Source organism: Octopus bimaculoides, chromosome 6 (assembly GCF_046866305.1).
Source record: "Octopus bimaculoides isolate indiv1 chromosome 6, ASM4686630v1, whole genome shotgun sequence".
NCBI classification, from domain to species: domain Eukaryota; kingdom Metazoa; phylum Mollusca; class Cephalopoda; order Octopoda; family Octopodidae; genus Octopus; species Octopus bimaculoides.
This window is the reverse complement of record NC_142933.1, coordinates 100133035-100155534: the sequence shown is the minus strand read 5'-3', so window position 1 is coordinate 100155534 and position 22500 is coordinate 100133035. Positions and strand designations below refer to the sequence as shown.

At 36.3% G+C, this 22500-nt stretch overlaps 1 protein-coding gene across 1 annotated transcript in view; it reads left to right on the top strand.

The window, feature by feature from the left end:
* The first annotated feature begins 9058 nt into the window (after positions 1-9058).
* LOC106881411 (uncharacterized) overlaps positions 9059-22500 on the top strand; it is a 159422-nt gene continuing 145980 nt past the window's right edge. The window contains exon 1 of the mRNA XM_089354369.1: positions 9059-11303. Coding sequence (XP_089210495.1) covers positions 10853-11303 — 451 coding nt within the window. The 5' untranslated portion in view covers positions 9059-10852. The remainder of the gene's footprint in view (positions 11304-22500) is intronic.

Genomic DNA, 22500 nt, shown 5'->3' with positions numbered 1-22500 from the left:
CTCACACATACACACACACAAAACACACACATACACACACACACAAAACACACACATACACACGCACACACACAAACACACATACACAAACACGCACACATGCACACACACGCACGCAAATCACACACATACACATACAGAGACACCCACACACATACATACCCATACACAAACACACACACACCCAACCACACACACATGCACACAAACACACAAACACACACACACAAATTCTCACACACACATACACAAACACCCACAGACGCATACACACAAACACACATGCAAACACACACTCACACTTAATACACACAAACACACACACACACACGCACACACATACGCACGAACAATCACATTAAAACACACACACAGACACACACACACACAGACACACACACACACAGGCACACACACACTCTAAATACAAATACATATATACTATCAATTATACAGACAGCCACCAACTCGTATTACGAGCCAGTAGGTACAAACTGACTCAGATTAGGTTGGAGATCGCGAACATCACCACCACCACCACCACCACCATCGTCTCTGTCTTCACCCCCACACCATCACTGCGGCCACTATCGACGTCGCCTTCCCCCCACTTCCGCCTTTGCGAAAACCACAGCCTTGGTCATCACATTCGTAATTATTTCCACCCAGCCCCGCCAACTTCATCATTGACTTCATTCCAAACCTTAGTCCTTCACGTTCACCAAACCTACAACCACCACCAATACCACAACCAGCACCGCTACTAACACCACCACCACCATTAAAACCAACACCATTCCCACTAACTCGCCACAACTGGAACTACTATCACCACTACAGCCACGGCTAATATCGATTTCGAAATTCGGCACAAGGCCAGCAATTTTGAGAAAGGGGTTAAGTCGATGACATTGACCCCAGCTGTCAACAGGTATTTATTTTATCGACCCAGAAAAGATGAAAGGCAAAGCCGAGTTCGGAAGAATTTGAACTCAGAACGTTTAAGCCAATCGTTCCCAACATTATCACTACCAAGGACCCACTTTTCCTTGAATGAGTTTTCTCACTGACCCCTTTTAATATGCTGCTATATATATATATATACATATATATATATATATATATACATATATATATATATATATATATATATATATATATATATATATATATATATATATATATATATATATATATATATATATATATATATATATATATATATATATATATATATATATATATATATATATATATATATATATATATATATATATATATATATATATATATATATATATATATATATATATATATATATAGGCGTAGGAGTGGCTGTGTGGTAAGTAGCTTGCTTACCAACCACATGGTTCCGGGTTCAGTTCCACTGCGTGGCACCTTGGGCAAGTCTTGTACTATAGCCTTGGGCTGACCAAAGCCTTGGGCTGACCAAAGCCTTGGGCTGACCAAAGCCTTGGGCTGACCAAAGCCTTGGGCTGACCAAAGCCTTGTGACTGGATTTGGTAGACAGAAACTGAAAGAAGCCTGTCGTGTGTATGTGTTTGTGTTTGTCCCCCCCCCCCCCAACATCGCTTGACAACCGATGCTGGTGTGTTTACGTCCCTGTAACTTAGCGGTTTGGCAAAAGAGACCCATAGAAGAAGTACTAGGCTTACAAAGAATAAGTCCTGGGGTCGATTTGTTCGACTAAAGGCGGTGCTCCAGCATGGCCATAGTCAAATGACTGAAACAAATAAACGAGTAAGAGTAAAAGGAGTAATATATATAAAGGGTGCGTACGATATTTGAGGACATATTTATGTTTATAAAAGCAAAGAGTTACATAACATATAATAACTTTATTTATAAAAGAATTCTATAAGGATAAAAATAAACCTTCTCTTCTATAATGTTATTCAGTACAGCCACCTTCAGCTTCAACAACCGATTGTATTCGTGATCTAAACATGCTTGGATCCTTGTTCGTATTGGACATTACTCTGACTATGGCAGCTCTCAAAGAATCATTGGTGTCCTGCGCGTGTTCATTGACCTCTCTCTAAACAATGTAATAGTCTAATGGATTGAGATCTGTGGAATTAGGAGGCCAAATTTTAGTGGTCATGTGATCGTGAAAATTTTCAACCATCCATTCCTGCGTTACTAGAGCTTATGTGTGATAGTGTAGAGTCTTTCTGAAACACATATAGCCTTCCATTGCATACACTGTCTATCCAGGGCTTAAAAATTGTTTCCAGGACCTCAATGTAGGTGGTAGAGTTAACTCTAAGGCCTTGTGGAAAGAAGTAAGGTGGCATCACATGTCCTTCATTGCTGACAACCCCTAAAACCATGATAGTTGCAGGAAATTTTGTATGCATAACACTTGAAACTGCACATAACCATCTGTCATTTCTTCTGTTAACTTTTTGATTTTATTCGAAGATTTTCTCGTTTGCGAAAAACCAAATCAAATCTGCTGAATTTTTCAGTCTGTTTAAGAGCTTTTTACATCTGATGTAGTGAATTTCTTTTGCTTTTTCGGACAAATTGACTTTTCCTCATCTTCGTGGACAACATTTCTGACTGTTCCTTCTGATACATGGAGATCTTTTGCAATATACTTCATGGATTTCCTGGAATTGTAATCAATGGTATGTTGAACTTGCTGGATAAATTCAGATGTTCTGATGATTTCAGAGCGTTTAGAATGCTTTTTATCCTGGTGATACGTTTCCATCTTCAATCTCTAGCTCCTTACAAACTTTCTAGACGAAAGATCTGGCAACTTAACAGAATGCTTCAACGAAGGTAAGTTCATTGTTATTTCGTGATCCGCCAAAAGTATCCAAAGATAACAAGAACCTAAGACATGGCATTGAAACGTTATAAATATAGACGAATGAGTTATATGGTACTGCTACAAAAGTCTTTATTGTGATACAAACATGGTGCAGTCATGTATGTAGTATGTGCAACAACAATACGATTATGTAATGCATTATGCATCTCTCAACTCATCAGGTTTACCAAATAAACAAGCGAGCTGTGACATGTTGATGAAATCAACAGATCATGTTTTTTAATGATCTGCTGATTCATCAAACAGACCCTTAATGAGACAAGTGTAACTGTTTCACATACTCTGCAGTCTGTTTTTACTCTGTGTGTGTGTTGTGTGTGTTTGTATGTGTATAGGTATGGAATCCGGAAATTCTCTGGATTGCTGATTTTTCCGAACTAGGTGTTGTCAGTATGGTCAACACAGTCTAAATTTAAAACATAAAATTTACTTAAATGATTAAATGAAATACGAGTACTTGTACATCGGTGTGCATTAGTGCGGATTATAAGAGATTTCGGACTATCAAGGCCAAGAAAATTCAGTGATCTACCTGCGTGTGTGTGTGTGTATACATATATATATATCGTAGTTTTCCCTTCCTCCCATTTGTCTGTCTTTATATATATCTATCTATCAATCTCTCTATTTAACTCTTCTGTTGAACTTTTACCCTCCCTCCATTCTCCACTATTTCTCTGTTCCTTGCATTTTATTTTCTTAATTACGCATCGACTCTCTGTTGACATTTATATTTTTCTCCTGTGAAAGACGTGACCCGCCCTCCTGTTTACTTGCACACTTCTGCCAAACCAGAAACCGGTTTACTATTTATTGTTGTCATAACTCCAGTTCCATTATTTTTTTTTAAGCTGATCAAGTATAAAGCTGGTTAGGTATTGCTGGAGCCACACCAACGCACCTTTCTGTTCGTCACCAAACTGTTTTAATGCGATTTCATAATATATGCACCATGAAACACATCCTATAGGGAAGAAAACACTCAATTAATTATTTCTACCTACACACACACACACACACACACACACACACACAGAAACCAGCGAGAGGGCTTTGCTTGTGATCACTCGTCTCACTAGAAATAACAGCCAAATCTCCCTTAAATTGCACTCTATCATCTTCCCTCTTAAACAAGATGATGATACATTGGATGGATGTAGTGCTATATAGCCAAGACCGCCATGATATCAGTGGACAATACATGGATGAATAAGGCCATCTCATTGCGAACAAAAAGAGAGAAATCCTCAGTTCATTGATAGCCACCTATCAATGGAGGTGAATGCTGGATTATAAAGAAATTTGATAGAATTTGAAGAATATGAACAATAGTGTCTTAGAGACATTCTCAGTATAAGCTACACGGATCAAAAAAGAAATGAGTGGGGTCTTCGCAAAATAAAATGCCAGGAAAGACTTAAATAATATCATGAGAAGAAAATGGATAACATCAAAGAAGCGATAACATCAAGGAAGCGAGTGGCGGAAATTTTACAGAACTATGCTGACTTTCACAGGTCAGATATGGTTAAAGGGCCGCAGTGGCTAGGGAAGAAGAGATATCTGTAAAACATTGGATATTCATGGGTGGAATGAATTTCATGAGAGGTCTCTTCGGCCAGGGCTTCCCTGAGGCTAAGCAACTATGAAAATAAAAACCACAACACACATTCACGCGCCCACAGTAGTTCTTTAATAAACTGGTATTTTATTTGATGGTTTCCCGGGATGAAAAAGACGCATGGTTTGAACCAGAGCTGTGGATCCGGAGTCGTGGAGTCGGAGTCGGAGACGACAACAATGAAGGGGTAACCGGAGTCGGAGTTCTGAGTTCAAATTCCGCCGAGGTCGACTTTGCCTTTCATCCTTTCGGGGTTGATGAAATAATTACCAGTTACGCACTGGGGTTGATGTAATCGACTTAATCCTTTTGTCTGTCCTTGTTTGTCCCCTCTATGTTTAGCCCCTTGTGGGCAATAAAGAGAAATAAAGATATGTACGTATACAAAACGACACGCTTCTTCTCTGTCTCCGTCTAATAAATTCACTCACAAGGCATTGGTTAGCTCATCGCTATAGCAGAAGACACTTGCCCAAGGTGCCACGTTGTGCGAGGGAATCCGAAACCACGTGGTTGCAAAGCAAGCCTTTTAACCACACCCCCATGCCTCATCTACCAGTCATATATTGGGGTAAATTTTCCCTGCCATTTTTTACTATTGCAAGTTCACGGTCCTTTGTTTATGTAAGCCCTCATTATATAAGCTTATAGACGTGCGGACTTCACTCATTTGTGTGCACTCGATTTCAGCACATGTTTCTCAGCCGGAGGCCTTATTCTGTATGGTTGTTTAGGTTGATTCAATGAATGTACACGAGTCATTGCGAGTATATACGTCTATGTATGCGTTTGTTTGCACGTGCATGTTTGTGTATATGTATGTGTATTTTTCTGTGTACCTTTGTGTGTTTACTTAAATGAACGTATTTCCTTGTATGCGTTCGTGTATAATTATTTCCGTGCGTGTGTGTATATACGTTTGAAAGAGTATGTATATTTTAGTGTGAGTATGTGTTTTTTCGTGTGTGTTCGTATTTTTTCATGTTATTAAGTCCAAGTGTCCGAGTGTGTCTGTGTACAGTATTCGTGTCTTCGTCAAACATTCCAGAACTTTTAATATTGTTATCGAGAAGAAAAAAGAAAAATGGCGAACGACAGAATTTGATGACCGCCATATTGAAAAGTACTGATTCACAGCAAACAACACTGGCCCACCCACTATTTTCCCGGTAATAACACACATATGTTAGCTATGAGACTTTCCTACATCATTCTCTCTGTCTCTCTCTGTCTTTCTTTCTTCTTTCCCTTTCTTTTTCCGCTTGTGTTTTTTTTCTCTTGGTTTTTCGTTTACATTTTGTAGAAGATATCTTTTGTCAATTTTTGAGAGTACATTTTTTACTTTTTTTGACAAATTCATCTCTGACCTTGTTAAAACTTCCAGTACACGCACTTCCTAAACACGTATATATAAAAACTTGTTTCCAACCTGTGTGTGTGTGTGTGTGTGTGTGTGTGTGTGTGTGTGTGTGTGTGTGTGTGTGTGTGTGCGTGCGCACCAATGTTTTGATCGACCCGGAGCAACGGAAACCTAGGCGTCCACATTACCATCTGGTGCTGTTATTACGTACGTATCAACATTATAGCCACTCCCGTATGTATTGCAAATGACAGTTTTAATATTACAAAACGGTATAACATTTGCTGAGATATTCAAATATTATTGGTGTTACTAAAGTGGCGAACTGAGAGAATCTTTAGTGCGTCGAACAAAATGGTTAGCAACATTTCTTCCGGCGTTTTCCGTATTCAAACGCTGCTGAGGTAAACTTTCACTTTCATCTTTTCGGGATCGATAAAATAAGTACCAGTTGCGCACTGAGGTTGATAGAATCGACTGACTCCTACCCCAGAAGTTCTGACCTTATGTCTATAGTAGAAAAGCGACGAGATAGCAGAATTCTTAGTGCGTCGTACAAAATGTTTAGTGATGTTTCTTCTGGCTTTTTGCGTTCTGTATTCAAACCCTGCTAAGGTTAACCTTTCCTTTCATCTTTTCGGGCTCGATTTAATAAATACTAGCTACGCACTGGGGTCGATGTAATCGACTGGCCCCTACCCTCAAAATATCTGGCCTCATGGCTACTGTAGAAAAGCGGCGAGATAGCAGAATCCTTAGGGCGTCGGACAAAATGTTTCCGGCTTTTTGCGTTTTGTGTTCAAACCCTACTGAGGTTGACTTCCAGTTTCATCATTTCAGGGTCGATAGAATAAAGTACCAGAAAGGCTCAATTATAAGGATAACAACAACTGCAGCAGCAGCAAGAACAACGACAAGAACATGAGTCAACGCGGGAGCCTCTTCACAAGTGATTTTTTTTCAACCTTTTCCGAGAAGAGTACATTGAATAAAGTACTAAATGCATTATAACACACTATCAGCTTTTTAAGATGCTACACACACACACACACACACACACACACACACACACACACACAAGACACATACACACACACACACACACACACACACACAAAGACACATACACACACACATACACACACATGCATGCATACACGCTTATTAAAGAAACAAAAATAGTTTGAAGACTTTATTGTGAACAAAAGAAAAGAAGGTATTTACAGTTTTATCAAAATAGGTTATTGGTTTCAATCGTTATGTAAGGCGATTTAATCATGTTGTAAGAGAAAATAAATTTGAAATCAAATTAAATTAAGCTTTTATGATTTTACTTCTAGATCTTCACGTGCTTTTCGTACCAAAATTGTCGGAAGCAGGAAAGTCCAAAGAGAAAGCAGGAAAAGTAGGGAAAAATCGCCAATAGTCCACATGCAGTGGTATGTATGTATGTATGTATGTATGTATGCATGTATGTATGTATGTATGTATGTATGTATGTATGTATGTGTAGTGAAGTAGCGTGGCTTAATGGTTAGGGCATTCGGCTGACGATCGTAAGGTCGTGAGTTCAATTCCCGGCGACGCATTGTGACCTTGAGCAAGACACTTTATTTCACGTTGCTCCAAAATATTTTCGTCACTTTGAGACCACGACCTGTTCACTGACAAAAATATTTTGGCAAATTAAATTTAAATATTGAAATTAATCTAATAGTTTTTGTGTGTTTCTTAAATGGCTTATAAACACCTTCCACGCTGCAATTGTTTTTGTTCCAGCACACGATCTCAGATCAGGTCACTTGCTATGCAAGTACATCTCCGTGATATATATATATATATATATATATATATATATATATATATATATATATATATATATATATATATTATTTATATTTATATTGTTATTTAATTGAACGCCACGCATCCATTTCCAAGAAAGCTTATCTTCACCTATTTGATGCGACTTTACTCTATACTGTTTCTGCCTCCTTCTCTACTCCCCTTTTCCTACCCTCTCTCCCTCTTTCACCGTTTTTTATCTGCCTCTCTCTCTCTCTCATTTTCTCTCACTCGTAGCTCACACGTGACCATCGTCCATCTTTCTTTTCCTCACGTGACCATCTTTCTCTTCCTGCACGGACGTTCAAAGGACTGGATGATTTTTCTCTCTCTTCTATTTTTCCTCTTTTCGAAGAAAATCTTTCTCCTAACGCTCACTATTTTCCTTTCGTTCTGGTCTAACGACTATCCATGCTTGTTTTAGTTCGGTTTCTTTGTATGTCTCCTCTGTCCTGTTTTAGTTCCCAACTTTCACCATCCATAAATCCTAAATTTTATTTTAGAATTTATGGGAGCAACTCATATTGTCGTTAAATGCTCGAAATGAGGAGTAGATAGACAACCGACAACTGATGAAGGGTCGTTTCTTTGTGTTGACTTCTGCTGTTTTACATTTTTTTCTCTCGTTGTTTGCGTATTTAACTCGTTTGTTTTCGTATTTCATGTTGTTTGCGTAGGACTTAGTGCAAGTTTTCTACTATAGCCTCACGCCGATGAAATCCTTGTGAGAGTATATGGTGAACAGAAACTGAAGGAAGCCCCTCGCGTGTGTATCTGTTGTAGGGGAGGAGGTTAAATGGGTATTGAAATTATTTTGAAATAGGTGGTTGCAAGCATTGCTCCTAGCCGCCCGTCAAATTTATTCAAATTGTACTCTGTTAAAGGTGGCATTTCACAAAGCAATCCCTGCTATAAAAAGAAAGTTGAATGTCATGGTTGGAACGGCGTTGATCACCAGTATAGTTAATTAAATAGGGTCTAGCTTTAAATTACAACATCAACAACTCCAACTCTACATCCTATCAGCCTGACCGCAGTCACCCCTGCTACCACCAACACCAGGACCAATGCCAACACCACCTCAACCAAAAGCAAACACTACCGCCTACAAAAAAACGCAACAACTACAACTATATACACCGCTGATTCGTAGTGAATGGCTTGATCAGGTTTGTACAAAAAAAAACCTAAGCAGGTTAAAACAACAAAGCATGACAAAGAAGAATGTGGGAGGGAGTTAAGCGGAAGGGGCGAAAGAAGTATGTGAAAGATAGCTAGAGTAAGGGGAGGAAATTCCCCAGCACAAGTAAAGTTTTTATATAGGCTTTTCAAAACTTCTGAGTGTGACTATTAATGTTGCTGGTGAGCGATAGAATGTACAGGAATTATTTGGTGGTTATGTTTTGTAATTAATTCTGTGTTGTGGGATTTAGTCTACATCGAAGATTACGTTGGAGAGAGAATTTTTTTTTCTAAATCTATCTATGTAGTTGAGGTTGATAGGTAAAGAGTGGTAGAGAGAGAGAGAGAAAGAGAGAGAGGGGGGAGAGAGAGATAACAAGGGAACCAGAGGGGAGGAAAAAGAGGATAGAGAGAAGAAAACGGGGAAGGCAACAGAGAGAGAGAGAGAGCGTGTGTGTGTGTGCGTGAGAGAGAGAGTGTGTGTGTGTGTGCATAAGAATAAGGGAGTAAAATAGATAGATAGATAGATACATACATACATGCATACATACATACATACATACATACATACATACATACATAGAGAAAGAGAGAAAGAGAAGAGAGAGGGGGAGAGAGGGGAATAGATAGATAGATAGATAGATAGATAGATAGATAGATAGATAGATACATACATACATACATACATACATACATACATACATCACTTTGATGGCATACATACATACATACATACATACATACATACGTACATACATACATACATACATAAAGAAAGAGAGAGAGATAAGTGAAAGAGGGATAGATAGATATATAGAAAGATAGATAGATACATACATACATACATACATACATACATACATACGTACATACATACATACATACATACATACGTACATACATACATACATACATAAAGAAAGAGAGAGAGATAAGTGAAAGAGGGATAGATAGATAGATAGATAGATAGATAGATAGATAGATAGATAGATAGATAGATAGATAGATAGGTAAAGAGGCAGGTGTTAAATTTTAGGTAGATTTAAACAAGAGTGGAGTAGGTAAATAAACAAGAGAGCCCAGTGAACGAGCAGGGGTGGGAAGGACTGGCTGTCAAACGAACGACTAGACGCATATACACACACACACACACACAGGCATACGAACACACACTGGCAAGCACACACACACATACATACACACACACATACACACTCGTAAAACACACACAGTTACACAGAAGAGAAACGCAAAGGACCAAATATAAACATTGACGCTCCAACGAGAAGAATGTGATTTCGTAGAGGCCTCGTTTCAAAACAAAGAAATTTTCTTCTTATGACAACAAAGGACCTGCTTCAAACTTATTTTCAGAGCAGCGAGTTTATAGTGTTATACATATATACATATATATATGTAAATGATTTGGCAGTCAGGGAAAATTTACGCCTCTGGGACTTCCTACTCACCCGTTGCTTTCGGGTGTGTTTCGATTATTACAAAATCAAACCCGAAATTGTTCTGCTTATCACGACTATTTACTGATATTATTATTATTATTGTTGTTGTGGTTATTTTTATTACTTGTGTTATTGTTAGACCGGGATGGAGCTGTGAATTACCAATAGTTGCTTTCGTGGTCGGTGACAGACAAGTATTGTTGTGGCGTGGTGATAATGTTGTTTGGACCACGTTGCTACTGTGACTCCTTTTGACTATTACTATCACTACTGTTGTTGCTACTGCTGTTGTTATTGGTGGCGGTGGATGTGGATGTGGTGGTGGCGGCGGCGGTGGTTGATCCGGCGTTGTTTTTGTTGCTTCTGCTGCTGTTATTTACGTCATGTTGCATCGACTTAAACATCGAAAAAGAGGCGAAGAATGAAATTAATTGAGTTGGTAATTATGATCAGCTAGCGGGTTCGGAACCCCTCTTCTTGCAGAAGAATTTTTTTTATTTCAACAAAGGCTCAAGAGTGACATGATGTACGGAATATCTCACCTGCGAAACTTGGTCCCATATATTATCATCGTATTAACACTTTTCAATTTGTTATTGAATATCTCATTAGCAGAACATATCAGCGCTTCGGAGACCAATAAGGAATCTGATTCCGATCCTGTGAACAAGGAGAATCAACAAGATACAACACTTTTCAGTGATTCGTCCACATCTGTCACCATGACATTTGCCGCTTTCACTGCAACCTCTCCAGCCGCCACGGAGAGTGACGATGAACAAAGTCAATGCAACCCTAAAATATCCCGTTGCCCAGGTAACAGGCTTCCATCACCAGAGGACTGCAGTTGCCTAGCAATGGCGGGTGAAAAATGTGGCTTTAATACACGGAAACGATGTGACCAAAACTTAGGACTTAGGTGCATTCCAGAGAGGAAATCTTCGCTGAGCAAGAGCTACGGTGTTTGTCGCGGTAAGCCATTTCTTTATATATTGTTTTTAATCGACAGAAAATTATTGATTTTTGTATCTATTTTCCAGTAAGTTTATATAATACTTGATTTCTTTGTCGAAAAAAAAAAACTATGAATAAGATTTCATGTCAAAATATCTGTCCAGCAATACACGTGACTTGTCAAAAAATCAATGCATTTGTCAACAAATTCGTCGCTCTGTCAATGTAAAAATATATATGTATATATATAAATTTATATAAATGAGAAGATCAATATTTAAAATACCGATTTTATCAAGTGGCCAGCATGGGAATAAAAACCATCAAAAGTAATAATTAATCAAAATTATCTAAAATTATAATTTTAAATATATATATATATATATATATATATATATATATATATATATATATATATATATATATATATATATAAATGAAGTATAAGGAAAGGAAAAAAATGTAAGTGCAGACGAACTTTAATTCAATTCAAATCCAAGATGGGACAGAACCAATATACGTTCTACAAATTGTTTCAGAGTCTAATTCATTCCAAAGACAAAGACGAAAAAGTCTTCATGAAATACAAATTAGTTTCTTAATCATTAAAGTTCGTCTACACTTACAATTTTTTTCATTTCCTTATATTTCATTTACTGTTTTGGCAAATACTGAATATATATATTTTATATATATTCTTTACTTGGACTGTACCGGCGAACTTAGAGGCTTGACATCCCTTTGAAGGATTTCAGTCCTCACCTGTTTTATATATATATATATATATATATATATATATATATATATATATATTATAATGTTACGGAATGTTAAAATCTGAACTTACGAAGATATTCAATTTTATAATATCAAATTGAATTATATAATGAAAAATATATTAATAATTTAGTGAAGAACCACCAAGATGGTGTCCGATCTCCTTCATTGTTTGAGTTGCATCTTGGTGGTTCTTCTCTAAATTATTAATATATATATATATATATATATATATATAATTGAAAACGTTCGTTATAGGTAGAAAGATACCATAAACAAGAATAAAAATGGAGAAAAGATGCTAAAAAATTAAAATTGACTGATTTTTATGAATATGATGAATTTTTATTGGAAATTATTTTCTCTCTTTTTTGACTCCTCAAAAAGTTTGAATTGTTCTATTTGAACTTATTATTTCTGTCTCCCTCTCTCTCTCACACGCACACACACACACACACACACACACGCATATATATATATATATATATATATATATATATATATATATATATATATATATATAGAACTAATTCTATGTAAATTTTCTTCTCTCTCTATAGTTGAAAATTTTGGTATATATTCAAAATTATTCAAAATTTATCTTTTTTGTTATATTTTTCTTCATGATCCTAAATTCTATCTTTATACAATATAACAGCACTGTTTAAATCAATCACTTTTAGTACCCTATGATGAAATTTCCTCTGTATTATCATCATTGGTTTTATTAGCGTCTTGCCCCTTTAACTGGTAATTAACATCTTGATTTGAGGTCTTCCACTACCCAACCTCATTATAGCCAGTTACTTTATACTACTTCTAAATAATCTTGACAAGTTTTATAACTATAACCACTATGATTCTGTCAACTCCATCAAGCCCTTTCCTAACAGACACTATTTTCTAGTCTTAGATTTCATAAACAAGACTAATAAATTAAAACAGAACCAAAATCAGTGACAAGCTATGACTCAAACAAATTTTTTTCTTGATGTCTTAGAAACTTCTAAGCTGAAGTGACAACAGCATCGACTTTGTCTGTCTTCTTACCCTATCAGAGGATTTAAGTAAAATTATACAAATGTGTCCGACTGATTAAAAAATTCTATTTATTTATTTATGCAGCTGAGGATAGCCCTGCATTTAAACTAATGTAATGATTGCATTGTTCAATTAAATGGAGCCGCTTGAAACGGTCGTACTGCATCACCTCTGGATATCCTGTTGCTTATTTTGTCATATATATATATATATATATATATATATATATATATATATATATATATATATATATAAATGAGTGTGAATGAGTGAGTGTGTGTGTGTGTGTGTGTGAAAAATTTTTGACATCACACCTCCTCTCTCTCGCTCTCTCTCTCTCTCACTCACACACACACACACGTACACACACACGTACACACACGCCTGTGCGTGCACATACACATTGTTTTCCTACAATAAACCGAAATTTCTTGCCTGCGTAAAACATTTTTACGTATATTTATGTGAAATTTGGCACGTATGCGCACGTGTTATGCATGTTTACATACTTATACACCTGCGAGTGTGTATGTATGTATGTATGTATGTATATATATATATATATATATGTGTGTGTGTGTGTGTGTGTGTGTGTGTGTGTGTGTGTGCGTATGTGTGTATATATATATATATATATATGTGTGTGTGTGTGTGTGTGTGTGTGTGTGTGTGTGTGTGTGTGTGTGTGTGTGTGTGTATGTATGTATACAGAAATGTTATCTACGTGTATATGTGTGTATACATATGTTATATACATAAATATATATATATATATATACATATATATATATATATATATATATATATATATATATACATATACATTTATACATGCAATATATATCTATATATATATAAAAATGAGAATGTGTGTCTGTCTGTCTGTCTGTCTGTCTGTGTGAATCCCTAAAACTCGAGAACTACGCAACCAATTTCATTCAAATTTTACACATGCCTTACTTAGGGCTCCAGTTGTGTTTTAGTCAAAAAAAATTATTAACTTCTTGCAGAGTTCGAGCACACGGCAACATAATATCTCCTCCACTATTTAAGTATTACGTGTCAAAAGTGAAACAAAAACACTCATGTCAAATACTTTCACTTTAAAATGAAACTATTCCACTAACTGAAACAATCACATTTCGATACTGTAGTGACAGATACTTTCACAGAGAGAGAAAGAGAGAAAGAGAGAGACAGAAAGAGAGAGAGAGAGAGAGAGAGAGAGAGAGAGAGAGAGAGAGAGAGAGAGAGAGAGATGTATATGTATACATATACATGTATATGTACACCATTTCGATACTGTAATGACAGATACTTTCAGAGAGAGAGAGAGAGAAAGAGAGAAAGAGAGAGAGAAAGAGAGAGAGAAAAAGAGAGAGAGAGAGAGAGAGTTGTATATGTATATATATATAGATGTACACGTATATGTATATATATATATATATAGATCTATACATACATGTATATGTATACATATGTGTAGATGTATTTATATATATATAGATGTACATGTAATATGTACACATATATACATATATACATGCATACAGATATCTATACATATATACACTCATCACACACACATACACATGCACACAAACACACACATTAGTCATTTGTTTTCTTATCCAAAACTACGTCAAAAGTACTGAATGGATCTTTATGAAATTTGGAAATTATATTCTTTGCATAACGGCCATAACTCCCATGAAAATTCATATATTTTTGATGTTGATGAAATTTTAACCCGAACATAACAGATGAGCATTATTTAGAAAATGATGTCACACGTTATCGAGGCTACCATTCTTTCTGGATGTGAAAAAGGGGATAACGTCTTTATTCCAAGAATTCCTCTTACTCCATCAGGAGCAGACATTCCTTTTACATTCAGAAGACTACAATTCCCCCTTCGTGTGACTTTTGCCATGTCCATAAACAAATATCAGTGTCAAACACTGTCTGTAGCTGGTCTTCTCTTGGAAGAGCCCTGCTTCTCACATGGACAACTGTATGTTGGCGGCTCAAGAGTGGGCAGCAACAAAAAACCTATTTGTATATGCTCCACAAGGGAAAACAAGGAACATAGTTTACAATGAGGTGTTATAATCACAACAGCAAGAAAGTATGTACATGATCACCTTCTTTTACGAAACTTCCTTGACTTTCATATATTTATATTGATATACATATATATGCGTGTGTTTGGGTGCGTGTGTGTATATACATCTCTATATATAAAGATGATGCGTAGTCTAGACGGCGTTTTTAGATTTCATTATTCTCTTTAACCCGGGCAACGCCGGGTATTTCTGCTAGTATATATATATATATATTTGTTTGTGTGTGTATATATGTATATGTTTGTGTATGTGTATGTGTCTGTAACAGCGTGAGCTTATTGCGTGACCTTAATCGATGTTTTGCGGAGTCAATATAGGAGAAGTACTTGGAAAGAAGGCCCACAAGTTTAAAAAGTCATGGAACAATAAGAGCCACGTGGATATCACCATTCGGTGCTTCCAGAAAAATGAGGTTATTGTGCGTCTAAGGCTAGATCCACGATTCCTTAAGTGGCAGACATACCTTCTAGCTTCTGCTGCCAAGGAGGATACGATATGTACCACAGCAGTTTAATCTTACAAGCACCTGATTTCGTCATTTACCGAGATCGATAAAATAAGGGCTCTGAGAGTTGACTCAAAACCCCTCTTTTCTTTCCCTGGCAAAAGCGTAAAACTTTTGGAAAAGTGAAAGTTCTACTCTTTTGGCAAAACAAATGTAAACCTTTATGTATTTTTTTTTATTCTTTTACTTGTTTCAGTCATCTGACTGCGGTCATGCTGGGGCACCGCCTTTAGTCGAGCAAATCGACCCTAACACTTATTCTTTGTAAGCCTAGTACTTATTCTATTGGTTTCTCTTTGAAGTTACGGGGACATAAACATACCAGCACCGGTTGCCAAGCAGTGATGAGGGATAAACAAAGATATAAACACACACACACACACACACACACATATATATATATATATATATATATATATATATATATATATATATATATACATGACGGGCTTCTTTTCCTTTTCCGTCTATCAAATCCACTTACAAGGCTTTGGTCCACCCGAAGCTATAGTAGAAGATACTTGCCTAAGGTTCCACGCAGTGGGATTGAACCAGAAACCATGAGATTGGGAAGCAAGCTTCTTACTACACAGCCACACTCGCACCTGTATGGAAAATAAAGTGAAAGTTCTATAGAAAAACTGAATGCGCATTATGTTCGCGTTCTGTGAAATTCTACGCAAATCTGATTGTGAGTGATATAAAAACAAAAGCGTCTTTTCGTTCGGTAGTGTGGTGAGAAATTTGCTCTCCAGCCAAATGGTTTCGGGTTCATTCTCACTGTATGGTATTTTAAAAAAGTGTCTTCAACTAGAATCTTGGATCGAGCTAAACTTTGTGAGTGGATTTGGTAGACGGAAACTGAAACAAAAAGGCCTGTCGTACATATGTGTGTGTCGTATATGTGTGTGGGGGTGTGTGGTATGTGTATGTATGTGTGTGTGTGTGTGTGTGTGTGTGTGTGTGTGTGTGTGTGTGTGTGTGTTTGTGTGTGTGTATGTGTGTTCTCTACCACCACCGGTTGACAACAGGTGTTGATGTCATTACATCTCTGTAACTTAGCGGTTTGGCAAAAGTGATCGGTAGAATAAGTACTGGAGTCGATTCGATGAACTAAAATTCATTAAGGTGGTGACCCAGCATGGCCACAGTCAAATGACTGAATAAAAAGATAAAAGATATATATTACAGGTGCAGGAGTGGCTGTGTGGTAAGAAGCTTACTTCGCAACCACATGGTTCTGAGTTCAGTCCCACTGTGTGACACCTTGGGCAAGTGTCTTCTACTATAACCTCGGGCCGACCAAAGACTACGAGGCCACTCGTAAGTGGTGCGAGTGGTTCCATTTCCATTTTATCATATTCATGTCTTCATACATTATAACATTCATTTCTATTTTTTTATATATGTTTTATGTCCCACATGATTTGTTTTGTCACCTCTATGTTAGCCCGCACGGGTAATAAAAAAAAACAGATCCCAAAATCTAATCAATTTGTGCCAGTCACGAGGTCAAACATCACTGAAAGTTTCATCCGAATCCATTCAGCAGTTCTTGAGATATCTTGTCTACGGACAGACAAACAAACAAACAAACACCACTGAAAACAATACCTCCGCCTTAGCGAAGGCAGAGGTAATAATTAGATGTTTAAAACAGATGCCGTTGACCAATGGCTGGAATCAGAAAATATTTTTAAATATTCGACATCAGCAATACAATGCTTAACGATTTCCCATTTAATGATTTCCCTCTTTAATTATATGTATTTTTAATTACAATATGTCATGGACCAAAGCTAAATATTCTTAATGACCACTTGCAATAACTACAATGTACATCAAAAATATGCGTCATAATGTTTATTTGTTTATTCTGCCATTTATATGTTTATATGTTGCTATCATTCGCACCTGCTGTGTTCACAATCGCCCTGCTGTTACTTTATCATTAACATTTTATATTAATTCATCCTCGCAATATGTCAAAACGAGAGAAAGTCAAAGTGACGAATGATGTTGATAAAATTTAATAAACGGTGTGATGAACTGTGTTTAATTTCGTCCCTTCTTCTTCAAATCAAAGCTAAAGTCTATTATTACATTCGTTCCTGCAAGTCTCTAAAATAATTGCTTGTAATATTTGTTTCCTTTAATTTTCACATGAAGCTCCTATATTTAGATGAAGGACAAATAATTGATTTATACCTGTGGAAGTAAATTGGATTCTATTATAAATTGAAACAAGACAGAGGAGACGATTAATTACAAACACCGATACCATTTTAAGATATGAATTAATGTGGCTCCTGTAAAGATAGAAGTCTAGACAAAATGTATTTCAGTAATTATCTACTTTCATGAGAGCGACAATAATAAGTGAGTGGACAAGATTCTTATCTGCTAACTGTGAGACCGATGTTCTGTATCTTGTTAAATGTCAATTGTGTCAGAGTTCAAATCTCAAGCAGCCCAGACCAAATAGCTGTGAATCAGCGCGGTAAAGTTTAGACAAACACATCACTCTAAATGTCAGTGGTAGCAGTGTAAAATTAACAAATGGATCGTTTGCTTAGAATGCTAAGCTCAGCTTCATCTGAGGATATATAATGTATAGCTTGGAGAAAGACCGGCCTTTTAAAACCGATTGCTTTAATGAATACAGTACGAAGACAGTGATGCCACTGTCATCCAAATGCTCGCCACTTGTGTCACCAAGACTATTCAGAGAATGTATCAAGGTAACTGTGGAGAAAGTGAAGCTTTATGCACATATTTGCACGCAGCTTTTGAAATTTCTCCAGCATGTGGTCGGCTATTTCGGCATAACCGGAAGCTTTCTTGTTACTCAGAAAGTCATTTACAAGTATTACAAATGAATTCTATGCTGTTGCTTCAACGCAATTCATTGAATTTAAAAAGTCATCATCTGTCATCAATTTTATGATCCTCCAACTTTTATCATGTAACTGCTCAGACCAGGAAATGTGCAGTAGATATGTTGTTGGCACTCCGTCGCTTACGGCGACGAGGGTTCCAGTTGATACGATCAACGGAACAGCATGCTCGTGAAATTAGCGTGCAAGTGGCTGAGCACTCCACAGACACGTGTACCCTTAACGTAGTTCTCGGGAATATTCAGCGTGACACAGTGTGACAAGGCTGACCCTTTGAATTACAGGCACAACAGAAACAGGAAGTAAGAGTGAGAGAAAGTTGTGGTGAAAGAGTACAGCAGGGTTCGCCACCATCCCCCTGCTGGAGCCACGTGGAGCTTTAGGTGTTTTCGCTCAATAAACACTCACAACACCCGGTCTGGGAATCGAAACCGCGATCCTATGACCGCGAGTCCGCTGCCCTAACCATTGGGCCATTGCACATCCACGCAGTAGATATAGTGAAAGCATGGTCCATCTTTATCGAGAGCTTTAACAAACTGCTTCATAATACCAAGTTTGAGACGGAGTGGAAGTAGGATCATCCTTGATTGAACTAAGGGTTCTTCAACCATATTAAAAGACCCTGAAACTAATGTTCGCTGCAGCCAGCCTTTAATCATCCAATATATTTTTTTTTTTGGCCCACATACACAAAAATGCATAGATATTTGATGTTTCCACTTTATTGCTCCAGGAGAAAATTGTTCAGCTTAAAGCCCACGCGTAAACCCACCCATGGTACCTAAACCCACTCACTGATGATTGGTGAGTTTATGTATCATGAGTTTTATTTTTTTTAAGCAACATATTTCCCACAATTCTCCACTTTCGGAATTACCGAAGAAGCGATAATCCAAGCCCATGTAATTTTATTCAAAATAAGTGGACACAAAAACCATTGCTATCAAATAAGAGGTCCATTTTAAACGCCTTTCATATCTTTTATCTTTAATTTTTTATTTGTTTCAGTCATAAACTCCGGCCATGCTGGGGTACCGCCTTGAAGATCTTATAGTCGAATATATCAATACCAGTACTTTTTTCTTAATCTAGTATTTATTCTATCGATTCCTTAGGTCAAACCGCTAACGGGGACATAAACACACCAACATCCTATATATAGGAAATAGTGGCACAATAAGGCAACAATGTTTGCTGGAAATAGCAGTCGATAACCGTGCGACGCTGTGGAAAGCTTCACTGAATGTATATAGGCAAAGATGTGTGCAGGCGGCGAACATCAAAAAAATTTTCGTCTTACCTCTAGGAAGAACACCGGATAAATGGATAACCTAGTACTCAAGTTTCGGACTTTCCAGAATACGTTTGTTATCATAAATCTGATTAGTCTTCTTCAGCTAGGTTCACCTAAGATGAAATTTAAAATATCAATATCGCCAGTATATTCGGCTGATACGCCTAGCCATAAATAAAACAGAGATCAGTGAAAAAGTTATATAAAAAAAAATTATAAATATTTTTGTAATACAATAGTATTATTTTCCAGCTAAATAAAGTACCGTAAACATTGGTATCTTGTTATGCCACTATTTCCTATCTATAATTTTACCTCTACGGTGCTTTATTTAGCTGGAAAATAATACTATTGTATCGCAATAATATTTATAATTTTATATAGACATATAGATACGACAAGCTTCGTTCAGTTTCCGTCTACTAAATCCACTCACAAGGCTTTGGTCGGTCCGACGTTATAGTAGAAGACACTTGCCCAGGGTGCCACGCCGTCGAAGCAAGCTTCTTACCTCACAGCCACTCCTGCACCTATATACTCATAGTAATTTACTTTTGCATTTCCATTGCAGACTTAGCTTTACTGAAAAATTAACAAGGTGGTGTTCCAGCATGGCCGCAGTCAAATGACTGAAACAATAAAAAAAATTTCAAAACAAAATTCTCTTGATCCAAATAAGAAATTTGAATTCATTGCATCCTGCAGGTATTCTGATGAATTCTTGCTAAAATATTAGATCTCACCCATTCGTTATTTTTTTCCTCCAAATGGTATTTGTTGGAGTATACGTCTTAAGAATTTTCTATTTAAAAAGTGAAGAAATAAATTACCAGAATTTCATTTTTATGTTCATACAAGTTACCTTCCAGGCATCGTTTTCTTGAAAGATATTTTTTTCCAGTTTCCAACTGTTTGGTTCTGTTCTCATTTCCTGGTTCTTCGAGGGGTGAGGTGTTTTGTTTTCATGCAAAACAGTGATTATTTGATGAATGTCTGTGTTTTGAATTTTTTTTATACACATCTCATTATGTATTTAATTATAGCACACACAACGCTTAATTTTGTGCAATATCTACATTTACAATGACATTTCAACCATGAATATTTCCATTTAAAAATATTTTTTTCCATTACAAGTTGTCAAGCAATTAAAATAAGTTTCATTTATCAAGATCTTCAGTGTATGTACGTATGCATGTATATATGAATGCATATATATATATATATATATATATATATATATATATATATATATATATATATATATATATATATATATATATATATATATATATATATATGAATATTTCTGTGTATGTTGTGTGTCTGTGTGTGTTAAACCACATATAGGATATATATACACACATAAATACATACACACACAATAGATACATACATACATACATACATACATACATACAATCTAAGAAACCATAAGTCAGAAAAATATGTGCTCATACTTTTGTCAATACTATGGATACATTAATCAAAGTGTACGATATTATATATCCATTATGGCTGATCTTATCAATAGGTTTCGTGTTGGTTAATAAACTGGATATAGACAGCAGCAGGGTTGCGTAATAACCGTGTGCTCGTCAGAGGAAGTGACAATTCCCCGTTAAGGAAGGTGAAAAACCAGATCAAGTTTGTAGGTTCTGTGAAAAAGATGTTTTCTAATCGATAAGGGGACTTTAGTCCAGCCAATGATTTCTTATTTCCAATCCTCAGATTGGAAATAAGAAAGGACTGTTATAGTTACTCTTTGCTCTCAGTTCCTTAAAATTATCCAGACGGCTTAATTCTTAGGTTTTGTAGGGCTTTATATCATGGTGACCTCCATTTATTGCGATTTAATGCAATGAATGAGGTCAATAGGGATTTGAATCGAGATAACCATTAGCAGGGTTATTGTATGAGAGAAGAGGGGGAAAAAGAGCACAAAAAGACCTGAAGCCATGTCACCACCCTGTTTTGTGGTTAAGAATATCGCTTTGCACCCACGTGGTTTTGGGTTGGGTCTTAGTGAACGGCATTTTGAGTGAGTGCTTCCTAGGTAGCACCGGGACTGTCTAATGCTTTTTAAGCGAATTTGGTTGATGGAAATTGTGCAGAACCTTCTAATATATGTGTGTGTGCGTGCGTGCGCGCACGTGTGTGTGTGTCTCTATGCATACATATATATATGCATACATATATGCATAGATATATATATACATACACATATATATATATATATATATATATATATATATATATATATATATATATATAGTTTTAGGGAAAATAACCAATTTTCAAGAACTCATCGATGAAAATCCACTATCACATATAGAAAAATTAATAATTAAAAGCACAATAAATGAGTATAATATAAAGTAAAGAATAGAACTTATTTTAGATAATTTCAATTGATTTTAATCGATTTAAATTTCTTTTCTATTTGAAAATTGGTTGAAACACGTGTAATCTTTTTATTATATTTATCTTATGATATTTACTTTACTTTATATTATACTCATTTATTGTGCTTTTAATTATTAATTTTTCTATATGTGATAGTGGATTTTCA